Below are 19,064 nucleotides of genomic sequence, written 5' to 3'. Positions count from 1 at the left end.
GTGGGATGTTTGTGAGTTAATGGTATTACAGGTGATAATTGGGGAAACTGTCTTGGTAATGGGTGAGAAAGTTTGAGTGTTTGTTCATTCCTTCCCGGAGAATGTCGAATTTTAACATGAATGACAGTTCAGAGGATTCCCTTTCAAGTGCAGATGTAAAAGGTCTTTGTAGCAGAATGCAGGTGGCTAAGTCATTTAGAGAGTGTCCTTTCTGGTTAAAGTGGCAAGAAACTATTTTCTCTTTGTGATCTTGTCTGATATCTGTTTTGTGGGCATTAATCCTTTGGCGAAGTGTCTGAGATGTTTGTCCAATGTACATAGCAGACGGACACTTTCGGCACACGATAGCGTAGATTATATTTCTGGATGCGCAGGAATATGTGTTCTTGATCTTATAACTCACTTGGTTGGGTCCAATAATGGTATCAGCAGAATGAATATGTGGACAAAGCTGGCAACGGGGTTTGTTGCAAGGGAAGGTACCAGGGTTGGTATTAGTGTGGTATGTCCTGTGGTGGTTGGTAAGAATCATCTTGAGGTTAGGTGGTTGTCTATAGGGGTATGTCTACACTAGAAAGTTAGTTCGAACTAACGGACGTTAGTTCGAACTAACTTTCCTATGCGCTACACTAGCGCTCCGCTAGTTCGAATTTGAATCGAACTAGCGGAGCGCTTAGTTCGAACTAGGTAAACCTCATTTTACGAGGACTAACGCCTAGTTCGAACTAGCTAGTTCGAACTAAGGGCTGTGTAGCCCTTTAGTTCGAACTAGTGGGAGGCTAGCCCTCCCCAGGTTTCCCTGGTGGCCACTCTGGCCAACACCAGGGAAACTCTATGCCCCCCTCCCGGCCCCGGACCCCTTAAAGGGGCACGGGCTGGCTACGGTGCCCGTGCCAGGTGCAAGCCTGCCAGCACCCAGCTAGCAGACCCTGCACCTGGCACGGCACAGAGCCACCCACCCGATGCCCCCCAGCCCACCCCCTCTTGCCGGGACCAGGCTGGCGGCTCCCGGGAGCTTGCCCTGGACCGCAAGAGGCGGGCACCTTCCTGGGCTAGTGCGGACATCGTGGACCTCGTCCACAATCTCCGCACTAGGCACAGGAAAGTGGCCGTCTAGGGCAGGAGAGCTGCCAGCCTGGCCACCCAGGACCAGGTGTGCATGAAAATCAAGGGGGTCCACTGAGACCCCCGACACTGAGCCCTGAGCTTACAATGGCCGTACTGGGTCAGACCAAAGGTCCATCTAGCCCAGTAGCCTGTCTGCCAACAGCGGCCAACCCTAGGGACCCTGGAGGGGATGGACTGAAGACAGTGACCAAGCCATTTGTCTCGTGCCATCCCTCTCCAGCCTTCCACAAACTTTGGGCAGGGACACCACTCCTACCTCCTGGCTAATAGGACTCCATGGACCCAACCTCCATCACTTTATCTCACTTCCCTTTAAACTCTGTTCTAGTTGTAGCCTTCACAGCCTCCTGCAGCAAGGAGTTCCACAGGTTAACTATTTGCTTTGTCAAGAAGAACAACTTTCTCTTACTAGTTTGAAGCCTGCTACCCATTCCTTTCCTTTGGTGTCCTCTAGTCCTTCTTTATGGGAACTCAGGAAGAACTTTTCTGAATGCACCCTCTCCACCCAACCCCTGCTTTTAGAGACCTCTATCCTGTCCCCCCTCCATCTCCTCTTTTCTAAGCTGAACAGTCCCAGTCTCTGTAGCCTTTCTTCATCTGGGACCTGTTCCCAACCCCTGATCATGTTAGTTGCCCTCCCCTCTCCCAGCCTTTCTCTTCCCCTCTCCCACCTCCTTTTCCCAGTGTCCCCCAGTTTTTTTCAATAAAGACAGAGTCAATGTTGGAAGAAACGTTATCTTTATTTTGTACATCAATAAGAAGAGGGGCTAGGGAAGGGTAAGTGGAAGGAGGTGAGGGAGGAATGGGGTACGAGCCCCCGATGGGGAGGACTGGGCTGGCTCTGCGGGCTTCTGGGGGTGGAAGCTCTCCTGCAGCCCCCCAATTACTCCCTCTCCCCAGATGGCAGCCTGCGGCAAGTGCAGCCGGGCTGATGGCCGAGTGGTGTGATGTGCCCAGTGTGGGCACTCAGGGCACTCCAAGCCAGAACTTCTTTGCAAGCGGGGCACCCCTTAGAACTGTGTGTCCGGGGTGGGGGTCGGGACCCTTTAAGCGCAGCCCTCGGCTAGCCTGAGACAGCATCTCCATGCTCTAAGTCCTCCTTTTATGCCCTGCCGGCACTGCTTCCGGCCATCCTTAAGCCCTGTTCAGAGTCCACTCAATGTGGACTTACTAGTTCGAACTAGCAAAACGCTAGTTCGAACTAGTTTTTAGTTCTAGATGCGTTAGTTCGAACTAGCTTAGTTCGAATTAACTAATTCGAACTAAGTTAGTTCGAACTAGCGCTGTAGTGTAGACGTACCCTAGGAGACTATGGGTCTGTCTCCCAGAGCCTCTTGGAGTATGGTATCCTGTTCCAGTATAGGCTGTAGTTTATTGATAATGTGTTGGACAGGTTTAAGTTGGGGGCTGTAGGTGATGACAAGTGGTGTTCTATTGTTGGTTTTCTTGGGTCTGTCTTGAAGTAGATGGTTTCTAGGTATTCGTCTGGCTCTTTCAATTTGCTTTTTTATTTCTCTGGGTGGGTAGTTGAGATTTATAAATGCTTGGTAGAGATCCTGAAGCTTCTGGTCTCTGTCAGTGGGGTTAGAGCAGATGCGGTTGTATCGAAGGGCTTGGCTATAGACGATGGATCGTGTGGTGTGTTCTGGATGGGAGCTGGATGCATGTAGGTAACTGTATGAGTCGGTGGGTTTTCTGTAGAGAGTGGTGTCTAATTTTCCATTGTTGATTTGTACTGTGGTGTCCAGGAAGTGGATCCCTCGTGTAGAATGGTCCAGGCTGAGGTTGATGGTGGAGTGTAGGTTGTTGAAATCTCTCTGGAATGTCTCCAGTGTTTCTTGGCCATGCGTCCAGATCATAAAGATGTCATCGATGTACCGTAGGTAGAGGAGGGGTGAAAGGGGACGGGAGCTGAGGAAACGTCGTTTTAAGTCAGCCATAAAGATGTTAGCATACTGTGGGGCCATGTGTGTACCCATGGCTGTGCCGCTGATCTGGAGGTATAAGTTGTTCTCAAACTGGAAATAATTGTGGGTGAGAACAAAGTTACATAGGTCTGCTATCAGGTTGGCAGTGGTGTCCTCTGGGATAGTGTTTCTAATTGCTTGTAATCCGTCTTCATGTGGGATGTTGGTGTCTAGAGCTTCTACATCCATGGTGGCCAGGATGGTGTTATTGGGGAGGTTATCGATGTTTTGTAGTTTCCTTAGGAAGTCAGTAGTGTCTCGGAGATAGCTGGGGGCATTGGTTACGAAGGGTTTGAGAAGAGAGTCTACATAGCTGGATAGACCAGTAGTGAGCCTGCCAATACCATGTGCACACACACAAACACACAGACACGCACATGTGCACATGCACACACACAAACACACAGACACACGCACATGTGCACATGCACACACACAAACACACAGACACACACATGTGCACATGCACACACACACACAGACACACACATATGCACATGCACACACACAAACACACAGACACGCACATGTGCACATGCACACACACAAACACACAGACACACGCACATGTGCACATGCACACACACAAACACACAGACACACACATGTGCACATGCACACACACACACAGACACACACATATGCACATGCACACACACAAACACACAGACACACTCACATGTGCACACGCACAAACACACAGACACACACATGTGCACATGCACACACACAAACACACAGACACACACACATGTGCACATGCACACACACAGACACACAGACACACACACATGTGCACACGCACAGACACAGACACACACAGACTGTACCGTTATTGGCCAAGCCAGACTGAGCACAAGCGAGGTCTTTGGGTCGCGGTTCGAGGCTCCTCGGAGGCCCGGCCTGCAGGACCCAGGCGAGTCTCTTGGCAAACGCCCCTTTAGACACGTCACTTCCCGGGGAGTCTGGGGGTTTTGCCGCTCCCAGCACCGGCTGCACCTTGGTGGGTCCCCAGGCGCTGCAGGGCCAGTCGCTGCTGTCGCTTGAGGCCAACGGGAGCCGCCTGTGACCCCCACCCAGCCCTCCCCGGGCTGTTGTCAGGCGCCCGGCCTCGTCTCTAGCTTGTGTCTCGCTCTGGGGTGTCCGCCTGTCTCTGGGGTTCCTCTGGTCTGCGCCGGGGGTGTCCCTGGTTACCTCCAGGGGTCCCACTCCTGGGCCCCGGGGCATTTGCGCAGGTGTCACCCCAGACTCCGCCAGAGGTTCCACCCGGGGCCTGGCGCAGAGGGGAGGTGCAGCCTGGAAGCAGGGTGCCACGGCTCACAGGGCGCGCCCACACGCAGCCCCCCCAGTGCGGCAGCCCCTTCCCGGGGGCCCCCCAGCCCAGCGGCAGAGACAGCCCCTTCCTGGGGGGGACCCTCTCTCGGGGGGCCCCTCTCCCCTGGGGGGCCACCTCTCTGCCTCTCAGGGCCTCCGCCGTGAGCCCCCCAGGGGTCCCCTCCCAGAGGGCCTAGAGCCCCTCCCGGCCAGCCCCAAACAGGGGGACTATGGAGCTCTGATGGCAGCAAAGGATCCCTCCGGCCGGTCGGCCTGGGCCCCTGCCCCCAGCCCTGCACGTCTGAGCCTCCCCTGCCACCCGGGGGTTCTGCCCGCTCTGCCCCCGTCCACATCAGACCCCCCGAGTCCCCAGCAACAGCCCCCCCCGGCCAGGGTCCCTCCCGTGACAGGATCACAGACCCCCCGAGTCCCCAGTACCCCAGCAACAGCCCCCCCCCCCCGGCCAGGGTCTCTCCCGTGACAGAGTCACAGACCCCCCGAGTCCCCAGCAACAGCCCCCCCCCGGCCAGGGTCCCTCCCGTGACAGGGTCACAGACCCCCCGAGTCCCCAATACCCCAGCAACAGCCCCCCCCGGCCAGGGTCTCTCCGTGACAGGGTCACAGACCCCCCAAGTCCCCAGTACCCCAGCAACAGCCCCCCCCGGCCAGGGTCTCTCCGTGACAGGGTCACAGACCCCCCGAGTCCCCAGTACCCCAGCAACAGCCCCCCCCGGCCAGGGTCTCTCCGTGACAGGGTCACAGACCCCCCGAGTCCCCAGTACCCCAGCAACAGCCCCCCCCGGCCAGGGTCTCTCCGTGACAGGGTCACAGACCCCCCAAGTCCCCAGTACCCCAGCAACAGCCCCCCCCGGCCAGGGTCTCTCCGTGACAGGGTCACAGACCCCCCAAGTCCCCAGTACCCCAGCAACAGCCCCCCCCGGCCAGGGTCTCTCCGTGACAGGGTCACAGACCCCCCGAGTCCCCAGTACCCCAGCAACAGCCCCCCCCGGCCAGGGTCTCTCCGTGACAGGGTCACAGACCCCCCGAGTCCCCAGTACCCCAGCAACAGCCCCCCCTGGCCAGGGTCTCTCCGTGACAGGGTCACAGACCCCCCAAGTCCCCAGTACCCCAGCAACAGCCCCCCCGGCCAGGGTCTCTCCGTGACAGGGTCACAGACCCCCCAAGTCCCCAGTACCCCAGCAACAGCCCCCCCCGGCCAGGGTCTCTCCGTGACAGGGTCACAGACCCTTAGGGTCCCAGGGCAGAAGAGACCTCATCAGGTCCTGGCCCCTCTTCTCCGGCTCCCCCTCCCCCTCCCCCTCCTCCCGACTGTTCTCCCCTCGCGGGGTCTCCCCTCCGCGCCCCTTGTCTGGCATCTGGCCGGACCCAGCCGTGTCCTCCGAGCGCTCCAGTTCTGGGCTGTTCCCTGCAACGACCAACTCCCTCCCCTCGGCTCATCAGCCAGTAACGCCCGGGCACTGAGCCCCCCCAAACTCCCCAGCTCCTCAAGCCGTGCCCAGCAGTCGGGGGCCCTGCGGCTCCGGGGCTGGGCCCTGCATGGCTGAGCCCCGTGGGGGGCAGGGTCTGACGTGCCTTTCTCTGCACAGGGCTCGCCGGGAAAGCAGGGCATCCAGGGCGTGGCCGGGGCCGACGGGCCCCCCGTAAGTACCAGGGATGTCGGGCTGTGGGGGGTGGGGGCCGGAGACCCACCCAGAGAGCCGGTTGCCATGAAGGGGAGGCAGGTCCCCCCCGAGCCTGTCTCCCCAGAGCACTCCCCCGGCATGTCCTTCCCCTCCCCCCAGCACGCCTCCCCCTGCAGCCACCCCTCGCAGCAGGCCATCCCCAGCCCCCCCGGCACGCCCTCTGGCTTGTCTCCGGCAGTCACCCCTCCCTGCAGCCAGTGGGGCCGGGGGCCTGGCCTGGCACCACGTTCCCAGCCCGGGTCTTGCTTCCTTGCAGGGTCACCCAGGCCGAGAGGGACCGGCAGGGGAGAAAGGGCTCCAGGTACAGACCCAGGGGAATGGGGGGGGGTGACGGCGCGTTGGGGTTCCCGCCTCCTGCACCCCGGAGTGGCACGGACAGACTCCCCCAGCCAGTAGCACAGAGGGGGTTTATTGCTTCTCCAGGGTACAGCACAGCACAGATGGAATCTGGTTACAGGCCCAGGCCTAGGATGCCTCAGCCCCCTGGAGATGGGGGGGGGTCTGGGCTCCTAAACCCCAGCCTGTTGCCTAGGCTGCTTCCTTCATGATCCCAGCCAGAGACTAACCCAGTCTTCCAGCCCGGCCCCCAGCCAGGGCAGCATCCCCCTTCCTTTGTTCCTCCCCATGGGGGGTAGCTGGTCAGACAGGTTTGGCGCCCCCTTTGCATAGTGACTCACCCCCTGCCCTGCTGGGCCACGCTACAGCCAGCAGCCAGTGGGGGTCGCTCACAGCCCCAGCAAGGTACCAACACTACTGTGACGGCGCGTTGGGGTCCCCCGTCTCCTGCACCCCCGTAAGGGCACGAACAGACTCCCCCAGCCAGTAGAATAGAGGTGGTTTATTGCTTCCCCAGGGTACAGCCCAGCACAGATGTCATCAGGTTACAGGGCAGGCCTAGGATGCCTCCGCCCCCCCTTGAGATGGGGGGGGTCTCGGCTTCTAAACCCCCCAGCCTGTTGCTGAGGCTGCTTCCTTCATGCTCCCAGACAGAAACTAACTCACTCTCCTCCAGCCCTGCCCCCCAGCCAGGGGCAGCATCCCCCTTCCTTTGTTCCTCCCCATGGGGGGTAGCTGGTCAGACAGGTTTGGAGCCCCCTTTGCATAGTGACCAGACAGCAGAGGTGGCCACAGCCCTAGCAAGGCCCCCCCACTACGTCACAGCGATGTCACAGGGGCACGTATGGGGCGGGGCAGGGCTGCCTCTGGGGCACCAGACAGCCCCACGCCTTGGGCCACGGGGGCTGTGGGGCGCAGGGCTGGGGAGTCTGATGCGCTTTCTCCCTAGGGCCCAGCCGGCACCGTGGGACCCGTTGGCTACCCGGGCCCCCGTGGGGTCAAGGTGGGTACCACCCCGAACGCCTGATGCCTGCACCGCCAGTCAGGCCAGCCCCATGGCAGGGTCAGAGCCCCCCACCACCCTCCTGGGCCCACGTTTCCCACTGTGCCCTGCCCCCCATGTGCCCCGGAGCCCCCCCCCATGCGCAGGTCCCCGCCTGACACCAGCCTGGATCCCATCCTGCACCTGGGGGTCTCTGCTGCCCCCCTGCCCAGAGCCCTGCTCTGATCCCCCCTCGTGTCTCCCCAGGGGGCCTTTGGAGCCAGAGGCCTGAAGGGAAGCAAAGGGGAGAAGGTAAGAAAGGGGCGGGGGAGGGGAGGGGAGGGACCAGCTGGGACCTGCCAGATGATGAAGTGATGGAAAATGTCCCACTGCAGGTCTGGGGGGTTGGAGTGAGGGGCGCTGGGGGGCAGGGGCAGGGGGGCGGAGTGAGGGGCGCTGGGGGGCAGGGGGGCAGAGTGAGGGGTGCTGGGGAGTAGGGCTGGGGGTCGGAGTGAGGTGCTGGGGGGCAGGGGCAGGAGGGCGGAGTGAGGGGCGCTGGGGGGCAGGGGCAGGGGGGCAGAGTGAGGGGTGCTGGGGAGTAGGGCTGGGGGTCGGAGTGAGGCGCTGGGGGGCAGGGGGCGGAGTGAGGGGCGCTGGGGGGGCGGGGCAGGGGGTCGGAGTGAGGGGCGCTGGGGGGCAGGGGCAGGGGGGCAGAGTGAGGGGTGCTGGGGGCAGGGGGGCAGATTGAGGGGCGCTGGGGAGTAGGGCTGGGGGGCGGAGTGAGGAGCGCTGGGGGGCAGGGGGGCGGAGTGAGGGGCACTGGGGAGTAGGGCTGGGGGGGCGGAGTGAGGGGTGCTGGGGGGCAGGGGCAGGGGGGCGGTGTGAGGGGCACTGAGGGGCAGGGGGGCGGAGTGAGGGGCACTGGGGAGGGGCAGGGCTGGGGGGGGGGTGGGGGGGCGGAGTGAGGGGTGCTGGGGGGCAGGGGCATGGGGGCGGTGTGAGGGGCACTGGGGGCAGGGGCAGGGGGGCGGTGTGAGGGGCACTGGGGAGTAGGGCTGGGGGGCGGAGTGAGGGGTGCTGGGGGGCAGGGGCAGGGGGGCGGTGTGAGGGGCACTGGGGGCAGGGGCAGGGGGGCGGTGTGAGGGGCACTGGGGGGCAGGGGGGCGGAGTGAGGGGCACTGGGGAGTAGGGCTGGGGGGGCGGAGTGAGGGGTGCTGGGGGGCAGGGGCAGGGGGGCGGTGTGAGGGGCACTGGGGGCAGAGGCAGGGGGGCGGTGTGAGGGGCACTGGGGAGTAGGGCTGGGGGGCGGAGTGAGGGGTGCTGGGGGGCAGGGGCAGGGGGGCGGTGTGAGGGGTGCTGGGGGCAGGGGCAGGGGGGCGGTGTGAGGGGCACTGGGGGGCAGGGGGGGGCGGAGTGAGGGGCACTGGGGAGTAGGGCTGGGGGGGCGGAGTGAGGGGCGCTGGGGGGCAGGGGCAGGGGGCGGAGTGAGGGGCACTGGGGGGCAGGGGCAGGGGGGCGGAGTGAGGGTTACTGGGGGGCAGGGGCAGGGGGGCGGAGTGAGGGGCACCGGCGGGGCTGGGGGGGGGCGGAGGAGGGGTTACTGGGGGGCAGGGGCAGGGGGGCAGAGTGAGGGGCACTGGGGGGCAGGGGCAGGGGGGCGGAGTGAGGGGCACTGGGGGCAGGGGCAGGGGGGCGGAGTGAGGGGCGCTGGGGGACAGGGGCAGGGGGGCGGAGTGAGGGGCACTGGGGGCAGGGGCAGGGGGGCGGAGTGAGGGGCGCTGGGGGCAGGGGCAGGGGGGCGGAGTGAGGGGCACCGGTGGGGCTGGGGGGGAAGATGCTCGAGACCTTTGGGCGTCCCTACGTGGGTCTCGCCAGGGGCTGCGTCTCTGTCCAGGGAGAAGACGGATTCCCCGGCCTCAAGGGTGACATGGGCCACAAGGGCGACAGGGTGAGTGGGGCCCGAGGGGGTGAGGGGGGCCCGAGGGGGTGAGGGGGGCCCGAGGGGGTGAGGGGGGCCTGAGGGGGTGAGGGGCCCGAGGGGGTGCGGGGGGCCCGAGGGGGTGAGGGGGGCCCGAGGGGGTGATGGCTGGTTGCTGAGGGGACCGTTGCCCCACATTTCACTGCGGATTGTGGGGCATTTCCTGTTGGCAGGGTCTGGCAGAGCTGGACAATGGGGCAGAGTCACAGGGGTGGGACGGTGATGAAACCTGGGTGGGGGGAGGGGAGGGGCTCTGGGGACAGAAGAGGAGGAGCTCTGGGTGGGAGTAAGAGGGGGAGGGGAGGGTCACAGGGGAGGGACGGTGCCCTGGGTGGGGGCAGGGGCTCTGGGGGGGAGTGAGGGGGAGGGGAGGGTCACAGGGGAGGGACGGTGCCCCGGGTGGGGGCAGGAGCTCTGGGTGGGAGTAAGAGGGGGAGGGGAGGGTCACAGGGGAGGGACGGTGCCCTGGGTGGGGGCAGGGGCTCTGGGGGGGAGTGAGGGGGAGGGGAGGGTCACAGGGGAGGGACGGTGCCCTGAGTGGGGGCAGGGGCTCTGGGAGGGAGTGAGGGGGAGGGGAGGGTCACAGGGGAGGGACGGTGCCCTGGGTGGGGGCAGGGGCTCTGGGGGGGAGTGAGGGGAGGGGAGGGTCACAGGGGAGGGACGGTGCCCTGGGTGGGGGCAGGGGCTCTGGGGGGGAGTGAGGGGGAGGGGAGGGTCATAGGGGAGGGACGGTGCCCCGGGTGGGGGCAGGGGCTCTGGGGGGGAGTAAGAGGGGGAGGGGAGGGTCACAGGGGAGGGACGGTGCCCTGGGTGGGGGCAGGGGCTCTGGGGGGGAGTGAGGGGGAGGGGAGGGTCACAGGGGAGGGACGGTGCCCTGAGTGGGGGCAGGGGCTCTGGGGGGGAGTGAGGGGGAGGGGAGGGTCATAGGGGAGGGACGGTGCCCCGGGTGGGGGCAGGGGCTCTGGGGGGAGTGAGGGGGAGGGGAGGGACGGTGCCCTGGGTGGGGTAGGAGTTCTGGGGGGCAGGAGGGGAGGGGTTCTGGGGGGTCCCAGTAGGGGGCTCCAGCCCGCTCTGCCTGCTGCGGTACCCTGGCCCCGTGGGGCGTGTCTCTGTTGCAGGGCGACGCGGGGCCGCTGGGGCCGCGGGGGGAGGACGGCTCCGAGGGACTGAAGGGCCAGCTGGGCCCCGTGGGGGAGACGGGCACCTCCGGCCCCCCGGGGGAGAAGGTGAGTGTGGCCCCCTCTCGGCCGCGTGGCTGGCTCCGGGCACGGCTGCCTCTCAGCTCCCCGTCTCTCCTTGCAGGGCAAGCTGGGCGTGCCAGGCCTGCCAGGGTATCCCGGGCGCCAGGGCCCCAAGGTAAGTGGGGGGCTGGGCTCCCAGCACCCCCCAGCTGGCTGTAACATGGGGGTGTCTGGGGCAGCGCTGGGAGGGGCGCTGGAGGGCGAATTGCTCAAAACCGGGCTGCGTACAGCCCCGGCCTGCGGGCCCTTCATTGTAAGCACCAGACCCGGCACATGGAGCACGGCAGCCGGCCAGCGAGGAGTCACGAGAGTGAGTCCCTCCCACTCTCTGTGTTCTCCGTGCAAGCACCGCTCCTCGCACGGGTGAGAGGTTATAAACCCCTCCCACCCCGAGCGCTCCCCGTGCGACAGCCAGCGCTGCTCCTCGCACGGGTGAGAGGTTATAAACCCCTCCCACCCCGAGCGCTCCCCGTGCGACAGCCAGCGCTGCTCCTCGCACGGGTGAGAGGTTATAAACCCCTCCCACCCCGAGCGCTCCCCGTGCGACAGCCAGCGCTGCTCCTCTCATGGGTGAGATTTATAAACGCCTCCCACCCCCAGCGCTCCCCGTGCGACAGCCAGCGCTGCTCCTCGCATGGGTGAGATTTATAAACCCCTCCCACCCCGAGCGCTCCCCGTGTGACAGCCAGCGCTGCTCCTCGCACGGGTGAGATTTATAAACGCCTCCCACCCCCAGCGCTCCCCGTGCGACAGCCAGCACTGCTCCGTGCACAAGTGAGATTTATAAACCCCTCCTACCCCCAGTGCTCCAGTGGAACGAGGTGTACCGGTAGTTCGAAGTAGAGATCCTAATTTGAACTACCTACTCCGTGCCGCGTGTAGCCACGGGCATGGAGTTCGGACTAAGGGGGATTTAAAAATGGCAGCGCCTGGGAACATGCAAATAAAGCCCGGGATATTTAAATCACGGGCTTCCTTTGCAACTTCGAATGCTGACATTAGCCTCCCTAGTTCCAACTAGGAGGCTAGTGTAGACAGACCCTTAAAGTCCTAGCCTTCACCACATCCTCTGGCAAGGAGTTCCACAGGTTGTGCAGTGAGTGAAGAAAAGCTTCCTTTTGTTTGTTACACAGGTGAGGGGTTATAAACCCATCTCCCCAACTCTGAACTGGTTCCCCCAGTCCCAAAGGACCAGCCACAGTCCCAGGTCAATCTGTACCTCAGATCTTACTCCAAAGAGCTCGCGAGGCCAAGCCTGTAGAACAGGGGTGGGGAACCTTTTTATGGGTCGGGGCCTGGACACGCATGAGAAGCAAAAAACCCCAACCCCTCGCGGAGGGGCCCCCTGAGCGAGGAGAAAGACCCCCCCCCCTGCATTCCAGCCCCGTGGCGAGAGAGCAGGGGAGAGAGGGAGGGGCTGGAGCCCCAGTGCGGGGGCTGGATCCAGGCAAGCCGGGTTCCCCACCCCTGCTGTAGAATCTGAAATCTCCACCGTGATTCAGAAAAGGGTGGGAGTTTATCTCTCGAGGGGGGGGGGGGGGCAGTGCCCAAGCCAAGCCAGATTCGTCCTGGCTCCGCGTTGTTAAAGACTCAAAGCCGCCCCGCGGGGGTGGGCGTGGGGGGGATACGCTGCTGCTTTGAGTCCAGCCTTGGGAGTCCCGGCCGGCACAGGACGGGCAGCCGTCCTATTCTGCAGGCCCCCCCGGAGAGGAGGGGAGACCGAGGCCAGCGCAGGGCCCTGGCGATCCCGGCCATGCCGGAGACGTCCCAGCACCCGGCCGGCGTGTGGGGCTGCAGGACTCAGGGCTCCGCAGGCGGGCGCAGGGCCCCCGGGAAAGGCCGTTCGGGTGGCTGCTGCCTCCTGGCTCCATTGCCCGTCGGCTGGTCCGCGCTGGGCCAGGCGGCCGAGCAGCCTTCCCCGACGGGCCGGCCGGCTGCTCCGGGGTCACCGCGGGGGCTGCCGTGGGACAGACGCAGCCTGTGCCCTCAGGCGGCACAGACAGACCCAGCGAAGCCTCCGCTTCCCCCCACCCCCGGCTTGGCCTCTTGCTCCAGGGGCTGCTGCAAACCTCGACCCGGGGGCACCTTCCTGTCGCAGCCATAACCTCACTGCCCTGTGCTCTTCCGCAGGGCTCCAGCGGCTTCCTGGGCCCCCCGGGCCTCGCAGGGGAGAAAGGCAAGAGGGTGAGTGAGCGGGGACCCCGCGCCGGCAGCCGGGGACACTGAGGCACGGAGCACCCAGGGATCTGGCCTGAGCCCTGAGTCGCAGCCCTGTGGGTCCCACACTTGGCCAGTCTCCCCCCCCCCCCCCCCCCCCAGTTCAGGCCCCTGGCTTGAGGTTGCTTGGAGAGAAATGCCACCTTTGCCCTGCTCCACAGCAGTCTTGGGAAGGCCCGATCCTGGGCCAGGCCCCTGGGGTCCCCAGTTCCTCTGGGGCAACCCCATGTCCCTGCTGCCAGAGCTCTGGGCCTGCAGCCTCCTGCACCCCAGGAGCTCCAGGCACCACGTCCCAGGCAGATGCCTCTGGGACTGACACCCCTCACCCACCCTGCCAGGCAGCAGCACATCGGGGAAACTGAGGCACGTTCCGGCTTGGTATCAATACAAGATTCCCAGGTGGGCAGGGGCTTTGGGTGCTGGCCCTGGGGCATGCGGGTGGGCGCCCGTGGGCAGAGCAGTGCTCACACCGCCATCGCCTTTTCCCCTCGCAGGGCAAAGCCGGCCAGGCCGGGCAGACTGGACAGCGGGGACCTCCGGTGAGCAGCCCCCTCCCCCGCCCCCCAGCACCAGGGACAAGCCACAGACCCTGCTCTGCCCTCCAGTGACAGCCCTGATGCCCCCACGCCCCAGAGACCGGCCCCAGTGACCCCCCCACGCCCCAGTGACCCCCCACACTCCAGAGACCGGCCCCAGTGACCCCCCCACGCCCCAGTGACTGGTCCCAGAGACCCCACCCATGCCCCAGTGACCCCCCCACACTCCAGAGACCGGCCCCAGTGACCCCCCCCCCACGCCCCAGTGACCCCCCCACGCCCCAGTGACCCCCCCACACTCCAGAGACCGGCCCCAGTGACCCCCCCACGCCCCAGTGACTGGTCCCAGAGACCCCACCCATGCCCCAGTGACCCCCCCACACTCCAGAGACCGGCCCCAGTGACCCCCCCCACGCCCCAGTGACCCCCCCACGCCCCAGTGACCCCCCCACACTCCAGAGACCGGCCCCAGTGACCCCCCCACGCCCCAGTGACCGGTCCCAGTGACCCCCCCACGCCCCAGTGACTGGTCCCAGAGACCCCACCCATGCCCCAGTGACCCCCCCACACTCCAGAGACCGGCCCCAGTGACCCCCCCACGCCCCAGTGACCCGGTCCCAGAGACCCCATCCATGCCCCAGTGACCCCCCCACACTCCAGAGACCGGCCCCAGTGACCCCCCCACGCCCCAGTGACCGGTCCCAGAGACCCCACCCATGCCCCAGTGACCCCCCCACACTCCAGAGACCGGCCCCAGTGACCCCCCCACACCCCAGTGACCGGTCCCAGAGACCCCACTCATGCCCCAGTGACCCCCCCACACTCCAGAGACCGGCCCCAGTGACCCCCCCCACGCCCCAGTGACCGGTCCCAGAGACCCCACCCATGCCCCAGTGACCCCCCCACACTCCAGAGACCGGCCCCAGTGACCCCCCCCCCCCCACGCCCCAGTGACCGGTCCCAGAGACCCCACCCATGCCCCAGTGACCCCCCCACACTCCAGAGACCGGCCCCCGTGACCCCCCCCCCATACCCCAGTGACTGGTCCCAGAGACCCCACCCATGCCCCAGTGACCCTCCCACACTCCAGAGACCGGCCCCAGTGACCCCCCCACACTCCAGAGACCGGTCCCAGAGACCCCACCCATGCCTCAGAGACCGGCCCCAGTGACCCCCGCCACACCCCAGAGACTGGCCCCAGAGACCCCCCCACACCCCAGTGACCGGCCCCAGTGACCCCCGCCACACCCCAGAGACCGGCCCCAGAGACCCCCCCACACCCCAGCGACCGGCCCGAGGCCCCAGTGACCCCCGCCACACCCCAGAGACTGGCCCCAGAGACCCCTCCACACCCCAGTGACCGACCCCAGTGACCCCCGCCACACCCCAGAGACCGGCCCCAGAGACCCCCCCACACCCCAGTGACCAGCCCCAGTGACCCCCCCCATGCCCCAGTGACCGGCCCCAGTGACCCCCCCACGCCCCAGAGACCGGCCCCAGAGATCCCCCCACGCCCCAGTGACCGGCCCCAGTGACCCTCCCACGCACCAGCGACCAGCCCGAGACCCCACCCATGCCCCAGTGACCCCCCCACACCCCAGAGACCGGCCCCAGTGACCAGCCCCAGAGACCCCCCCCATGCCCCAGAGAGCCCCCGACACACCCTAGTGACCAGCCCCAGTAACCCCCCCACACACACCCCAGTTACTACCCTCTGGGGTTCCCCCCATGCCCCAGTGACTGACCGAGCCCTTTACCCCCACACCCCAGTGACCGGCCCAGTACTGAGGAGGCCACGATGCCCCCTCTGTTCCCCCCCCACCTCGCATGGCACCGGCTCATCCACCTCCCTTCTTCGCCCAGGGCCTGCAAGGGGAGCGAGGCCAGATCGGAGCGACAGGGAAGCCGGGCCCAAAGGTACCTCAGCATCCGGCAGAGCAGCCCCCGCCCTGCCCGCGCGCCTGTTGTCTGTCCGCCTGTCCACCTGTCATCTGTCCGCCTGTCTGTCTGTTGCCTGTCCGCCTGTCCATCTGTCTGTCCGCCTGTCGCCTGTCCGCCTGTCCACCTGTCCATCTGTCTGTCCGCCTGTCGCCTGTCCACCTGTCCATCTGTCTGTCCGCCTGTCCGTCCATCTGTCCGTGTCAGCGGCTGCCAGCCGAGTCTCACCTGGCACCACTCGGGGGCACCCAGCCCGACACCCTGTCACCCCCATTGGCCTGTAGTCACAGCGTGCGGGGGAGTCACAAGGGCTTTCGGGGACGGGGACACGGCTGGGGCCATCAGGACAATCCGACTTGGGGAGGGGGCCCAGAGCCGGTGCCCTGCCCCCCTCACAGCCCCAGCCTGCAGGCAGCCCCGCCCCTCCCTGGGCCAGATTCCCAGGCAAGGGGCCACCTGGCTGCTCCCCCACGCTGGCTGTACGTGCTGAGATGGGGCAGCCTGGCACGGCTCTCCCCCCCAGTGTGGTGACCCTGTCCTGGGGGCCCGCTCTCCCCGGGGTGGCCTCCCCTCCACTTCCGGGACGGCGCCTCTCAGGGCCTCCAGCCGCCACCTCCGCCGTGAGCCCCTTGGGGGGTCCCCTCCCCCGAACCCCGGGGCCTCCCCTCCCAGAGGGGCAGCGCCGCCCCCTTCCCCGGCCCAGAGCGACTCCAGGAGGCTATGGAGCTTTGAATGCAGCCCAGGATCCCTCGGGCCAGTCGGCCTGGGCCCCCGGCCCCCACGTCAGCCTCCCTGCAGCCGGCTGAGTCCTGCCTGCCCTGCTCTGCCCCCCAAACAGCCCCCGGCTCCCAGCAGAGCCTCCAGTGTCACCCGCAACAGCCCCTCCCCCGGCCACTGTCTTCTCCCCAGGTAAGAGGGTCGCCCGGCCCCTCCTCTCCGCCCCCCTTCCCGTCCAATGTTCCCCCCTCGCTGGGCCCAGGGTCCCCCTCTGCAGCCCCTTGTCTGGCGTCTGGACGGGACCGGACGTGTCCCCTGAGCGGGGCCGGGGGCACAGACCCTGCGGCTCCAGTTCTGGGCTGGTCTCTGCAACAACAAACTCCCCCCCTTGTCACATTCAACCATCAACATCCGAGCCCCCCTGTATGTAACCCCTTTGAGCCCCCAAAGCTCCCCACTTCCTCACACAGCCCCCCTCAGTGAGAGCCACACCCACTATTCCCATCCCTCGCTGGGCACTGGTGCAGTGCCCAGGGAAACTGAGGCACACACACGGGGTTACAACAGAGCAACACAGGACAGGAGTAGGAATCACATGTAGGGTGGCCAGGTGTCCGGCTTTCGCCCGGACTGTCTGTTATTCGGGTCCCCCGTCCGGAAAACCCCCAGAAAATACCGAGATGAAATGTCCGGTGTTTCCTGTTTCCCTCGGTCGGAAGCCCGGCAGGGACAATTTCCCCTTCCGTGTCTAGGGAGGGGTGGGGGAGTGAGGAGCGTGGGGCTATTTAAAGGCTCCACGCCCTTTTTTTTTTTTGCTCAACAGCTTTGGTCTCCTCCCCTTTTTTTTTCTTCTCAACAGACTTTTTTTCCCGGTGGGTTTTTTTTTTTGTGGGGGGGGGGGTGCAGTATTTTTTTGTTAAACCATCTGGCAACCCTAAACAGGGTACGTCTACACTACAGCGTTAATTCTGCCCTGAGGCCTCCTAGCCCCAGTTCCTGTAACCAGATTGCATCTATGTTGTGCTGTATCGTGGGGTGTGTCTACAATGCAACGTTAATTCGAAGTAACAGCCGTTACTTCGAATTAACTTCAATAGCGTCTATACAGGCAAACGGCTAGTTCGAAATTAATTCAAAACGGCGGAGCGCTTAATTCGAATTTGGGAAGCCCCATTCCACGAGGAGTAACGCCAAATCTGAAATAGCTATTTCGAATTAAGTGCTGTGTAGACACTTAATTCGAAACAGGAGGCCTCCAGCCTTCCCAGGGAGCCCTGGTGGCCACTCTGGGCACAACCAGGAAAACTTAGGGTATGTCTCATTTTTTGAGGAGTAACATTAGTTGGGACTAAGGGCTTTAGTCCGAACTAACGCGTCCCGGCGCGCACTTCCTGGTTTGAATCAGCTGTGATTCGAACTAGCGCGCCGGCGAGATCATGTTAATGGAGCGCGGGATATTTAAATCCCCGCTTCATTAACTAGTTCGATTGTCTCCATTTGCATCCCTAGTTCGAACTAGGGATGCAGTGTAGACGTACCCTTACTCTCCTCTCCCCCAGCCCTGGAGCCATTAAAGGGGTAGACCCTGGCCGCAGTGCCTGTGCCAGCTCCAAGCCTGCCAGCCCAGAGCCAGCAGTGGCCACCGGGGCCCCTGACCCAGTGGCCCCAAAACATGAGCCAGCAAGCCACTGGCAGCCAGCCCTCCACCGCTCCCCAGGAGCAGTCTGCCAGCTCCCAGGAGCCTGACAGGGGCTGGAGAAGGCGGGCGCCTTCCTGGTCCAGGATGGAGATCATGGACCTTATTCAGGTTTGGGGGGGATGCCCCCAACTTCCATGATCTCAGCCCTAGATGGAGGAACACAGCCGTCTATGGTAGGATAGCTGCCAGCCTGGCCTCCAAAGGCCAGGAGCAGGTTAGCATGAAAGTCAGGTTGGTCTGACGAGACCCCCAACCCTGAGCCCTGAGCTTCCCCCCCCACTTCTTCCCCTTGCTTCCCCCTTCCAGCTCCCTCTGTTGTACCAATAAAAGCAAGCAGGCTCTTATGAGGGGGATAAGGCAAAAAGCCACATTTATTGTAAAGATAATAATAAAAAAATAAAGAAAAGATAGAAGCAAACAACGTTGTTTAACGTTTAACCAGCCTGGAGGTTGCTTGTGACCGAATACTGGCCAGGTATTCTGTACACAAGTGATGGGAGTGGGGAGCGAAGTCCTGATCGGATGCGCATCTCAAGCTCCTGATGGGCTGGCAGCAGAACCTTGGACTCTGACTCAATAGTCTTTTAGTCCAGTTCTTATAGGAATTTCTTCCTAGGCCAGTCTATGGGAATTGCTGCATCATGCTGATGTCCAGGGTGGCTGCCAGGTGCTCCTCAGTGATCTCATCGGGTGGGTCTCCAGTACTTGGTTTTCTCCACTTGACACCTTTTGGTTGCACTGGCACCTGACGCCTTCTTCAGCCCTTTGTTGCTGCATTCTCAGGCTGGCACCTCTCAGAACCATTCATTCATCGTCCAAGCTCGCGCTCTCTCTCTCTCTCTCTCTCTCTCAAGTACATTCCCTAATTCATGTTTCCCAGACAGTATTTTGCATAATAATAAAAGTTGTAGTTACAAAAGTTTCTGGGTGGTTTTGCTCAAGACATTCTCCCAGTGCTGAGTAAAGTTACAATGTTTTAAAGAGAACAGGTCAATTAAGTAACAAGGCCCTTAGTCAATTACAGGGCTTGGCTCCCAGAGCAGAGTTAGTGGCTTGACAATGCATCTTTACAATGTATCTCTGCAATGTCAATTTCAAGCAGCCCCTTGCACAAGCCTGAGCATGCCCTGGGGCAGAGGGGGGGCTGTTTCTGGCTACATAGGGTTATATTCTTAACAGTTCTAAGTTCCATGACCTAATACATTATATTCTAAAGGGGCAATAATAATAATAAATCCAAACATTTAACGATCTTAACTAATAATAATAATAAGAATTAATAATAAATCTAAACACTTTAAGTTGTGG

General features: G+C 63.5%; 1 protein-coding gene across 7 annotated transcripts in view; it reads left to right on the top strand.

Moving 5' to 3' along the window:
- The window catches only part of COL5A3 (collagen type V alpha 3 chain), a 101,666-nt gene that overhangs the window by 32,225 nt on the left and 50,377 nt on the right, over positions 1–19,064 (top strand). For all 7 annotated transcript variants that reach the window (XM_089774563.1, XM_089774560.1, XM_089774561.1 and 4 more), the window contains 10 exons: positions 6,017–6,070; positions 6,369–6,413; positions 7,398–7,451; positions 7,698–7,742; positions 9,325–9,378; positions 10,527–10,634; positions 10,711–10,764; positions 12,780–12,833; positions 13,361–13,405; positions 15,266–15,319. In XM_089774563.1, the coding sequence (XP_089630689.1) occupies positions 6,017–6,070; positions 6,369–6,413; positions 7,398–7,451; positions 7,698–7,742; positions 9,325–9,378; positions 10,527–10,634; positions 10,711–10,764; positions 12,780–12,833; positions 13,361–13,405; positions 15,266–15,319 (567 nt within the window). The remainder of the gene's footprint in view (positions 1–6,016; positions 6,071–6,368; positions 6,414–7,397; positions 7,452–7,697; positions 7,743–9,324; positions 9,379–10,526; positions 10,635–10,710; positions 10,765–12,779; positions 12,834–13,360; positions 13,406–15,265; positions 15,320–19,064) is intronic.

This window comes from Pelodiscus sinensis, chromosome 31, assembly GCF_052426305.1.
Source record: "Pelodiscus sinensis isolate ZL-2025 chromosome 31, ASM5242630v1, whole genome shotgun sequence".
Classification (NCBI taxonomy): Eukaryota; Metazoa; Chordata; order Testudines; family Trionychidae; genus Pelodiscus; species Pelodiscus sinensis.
Note: the sequence above shows the minus strand (reverse complement) of the source record. Positions and strands in the feature narration are given on the sequence as shown.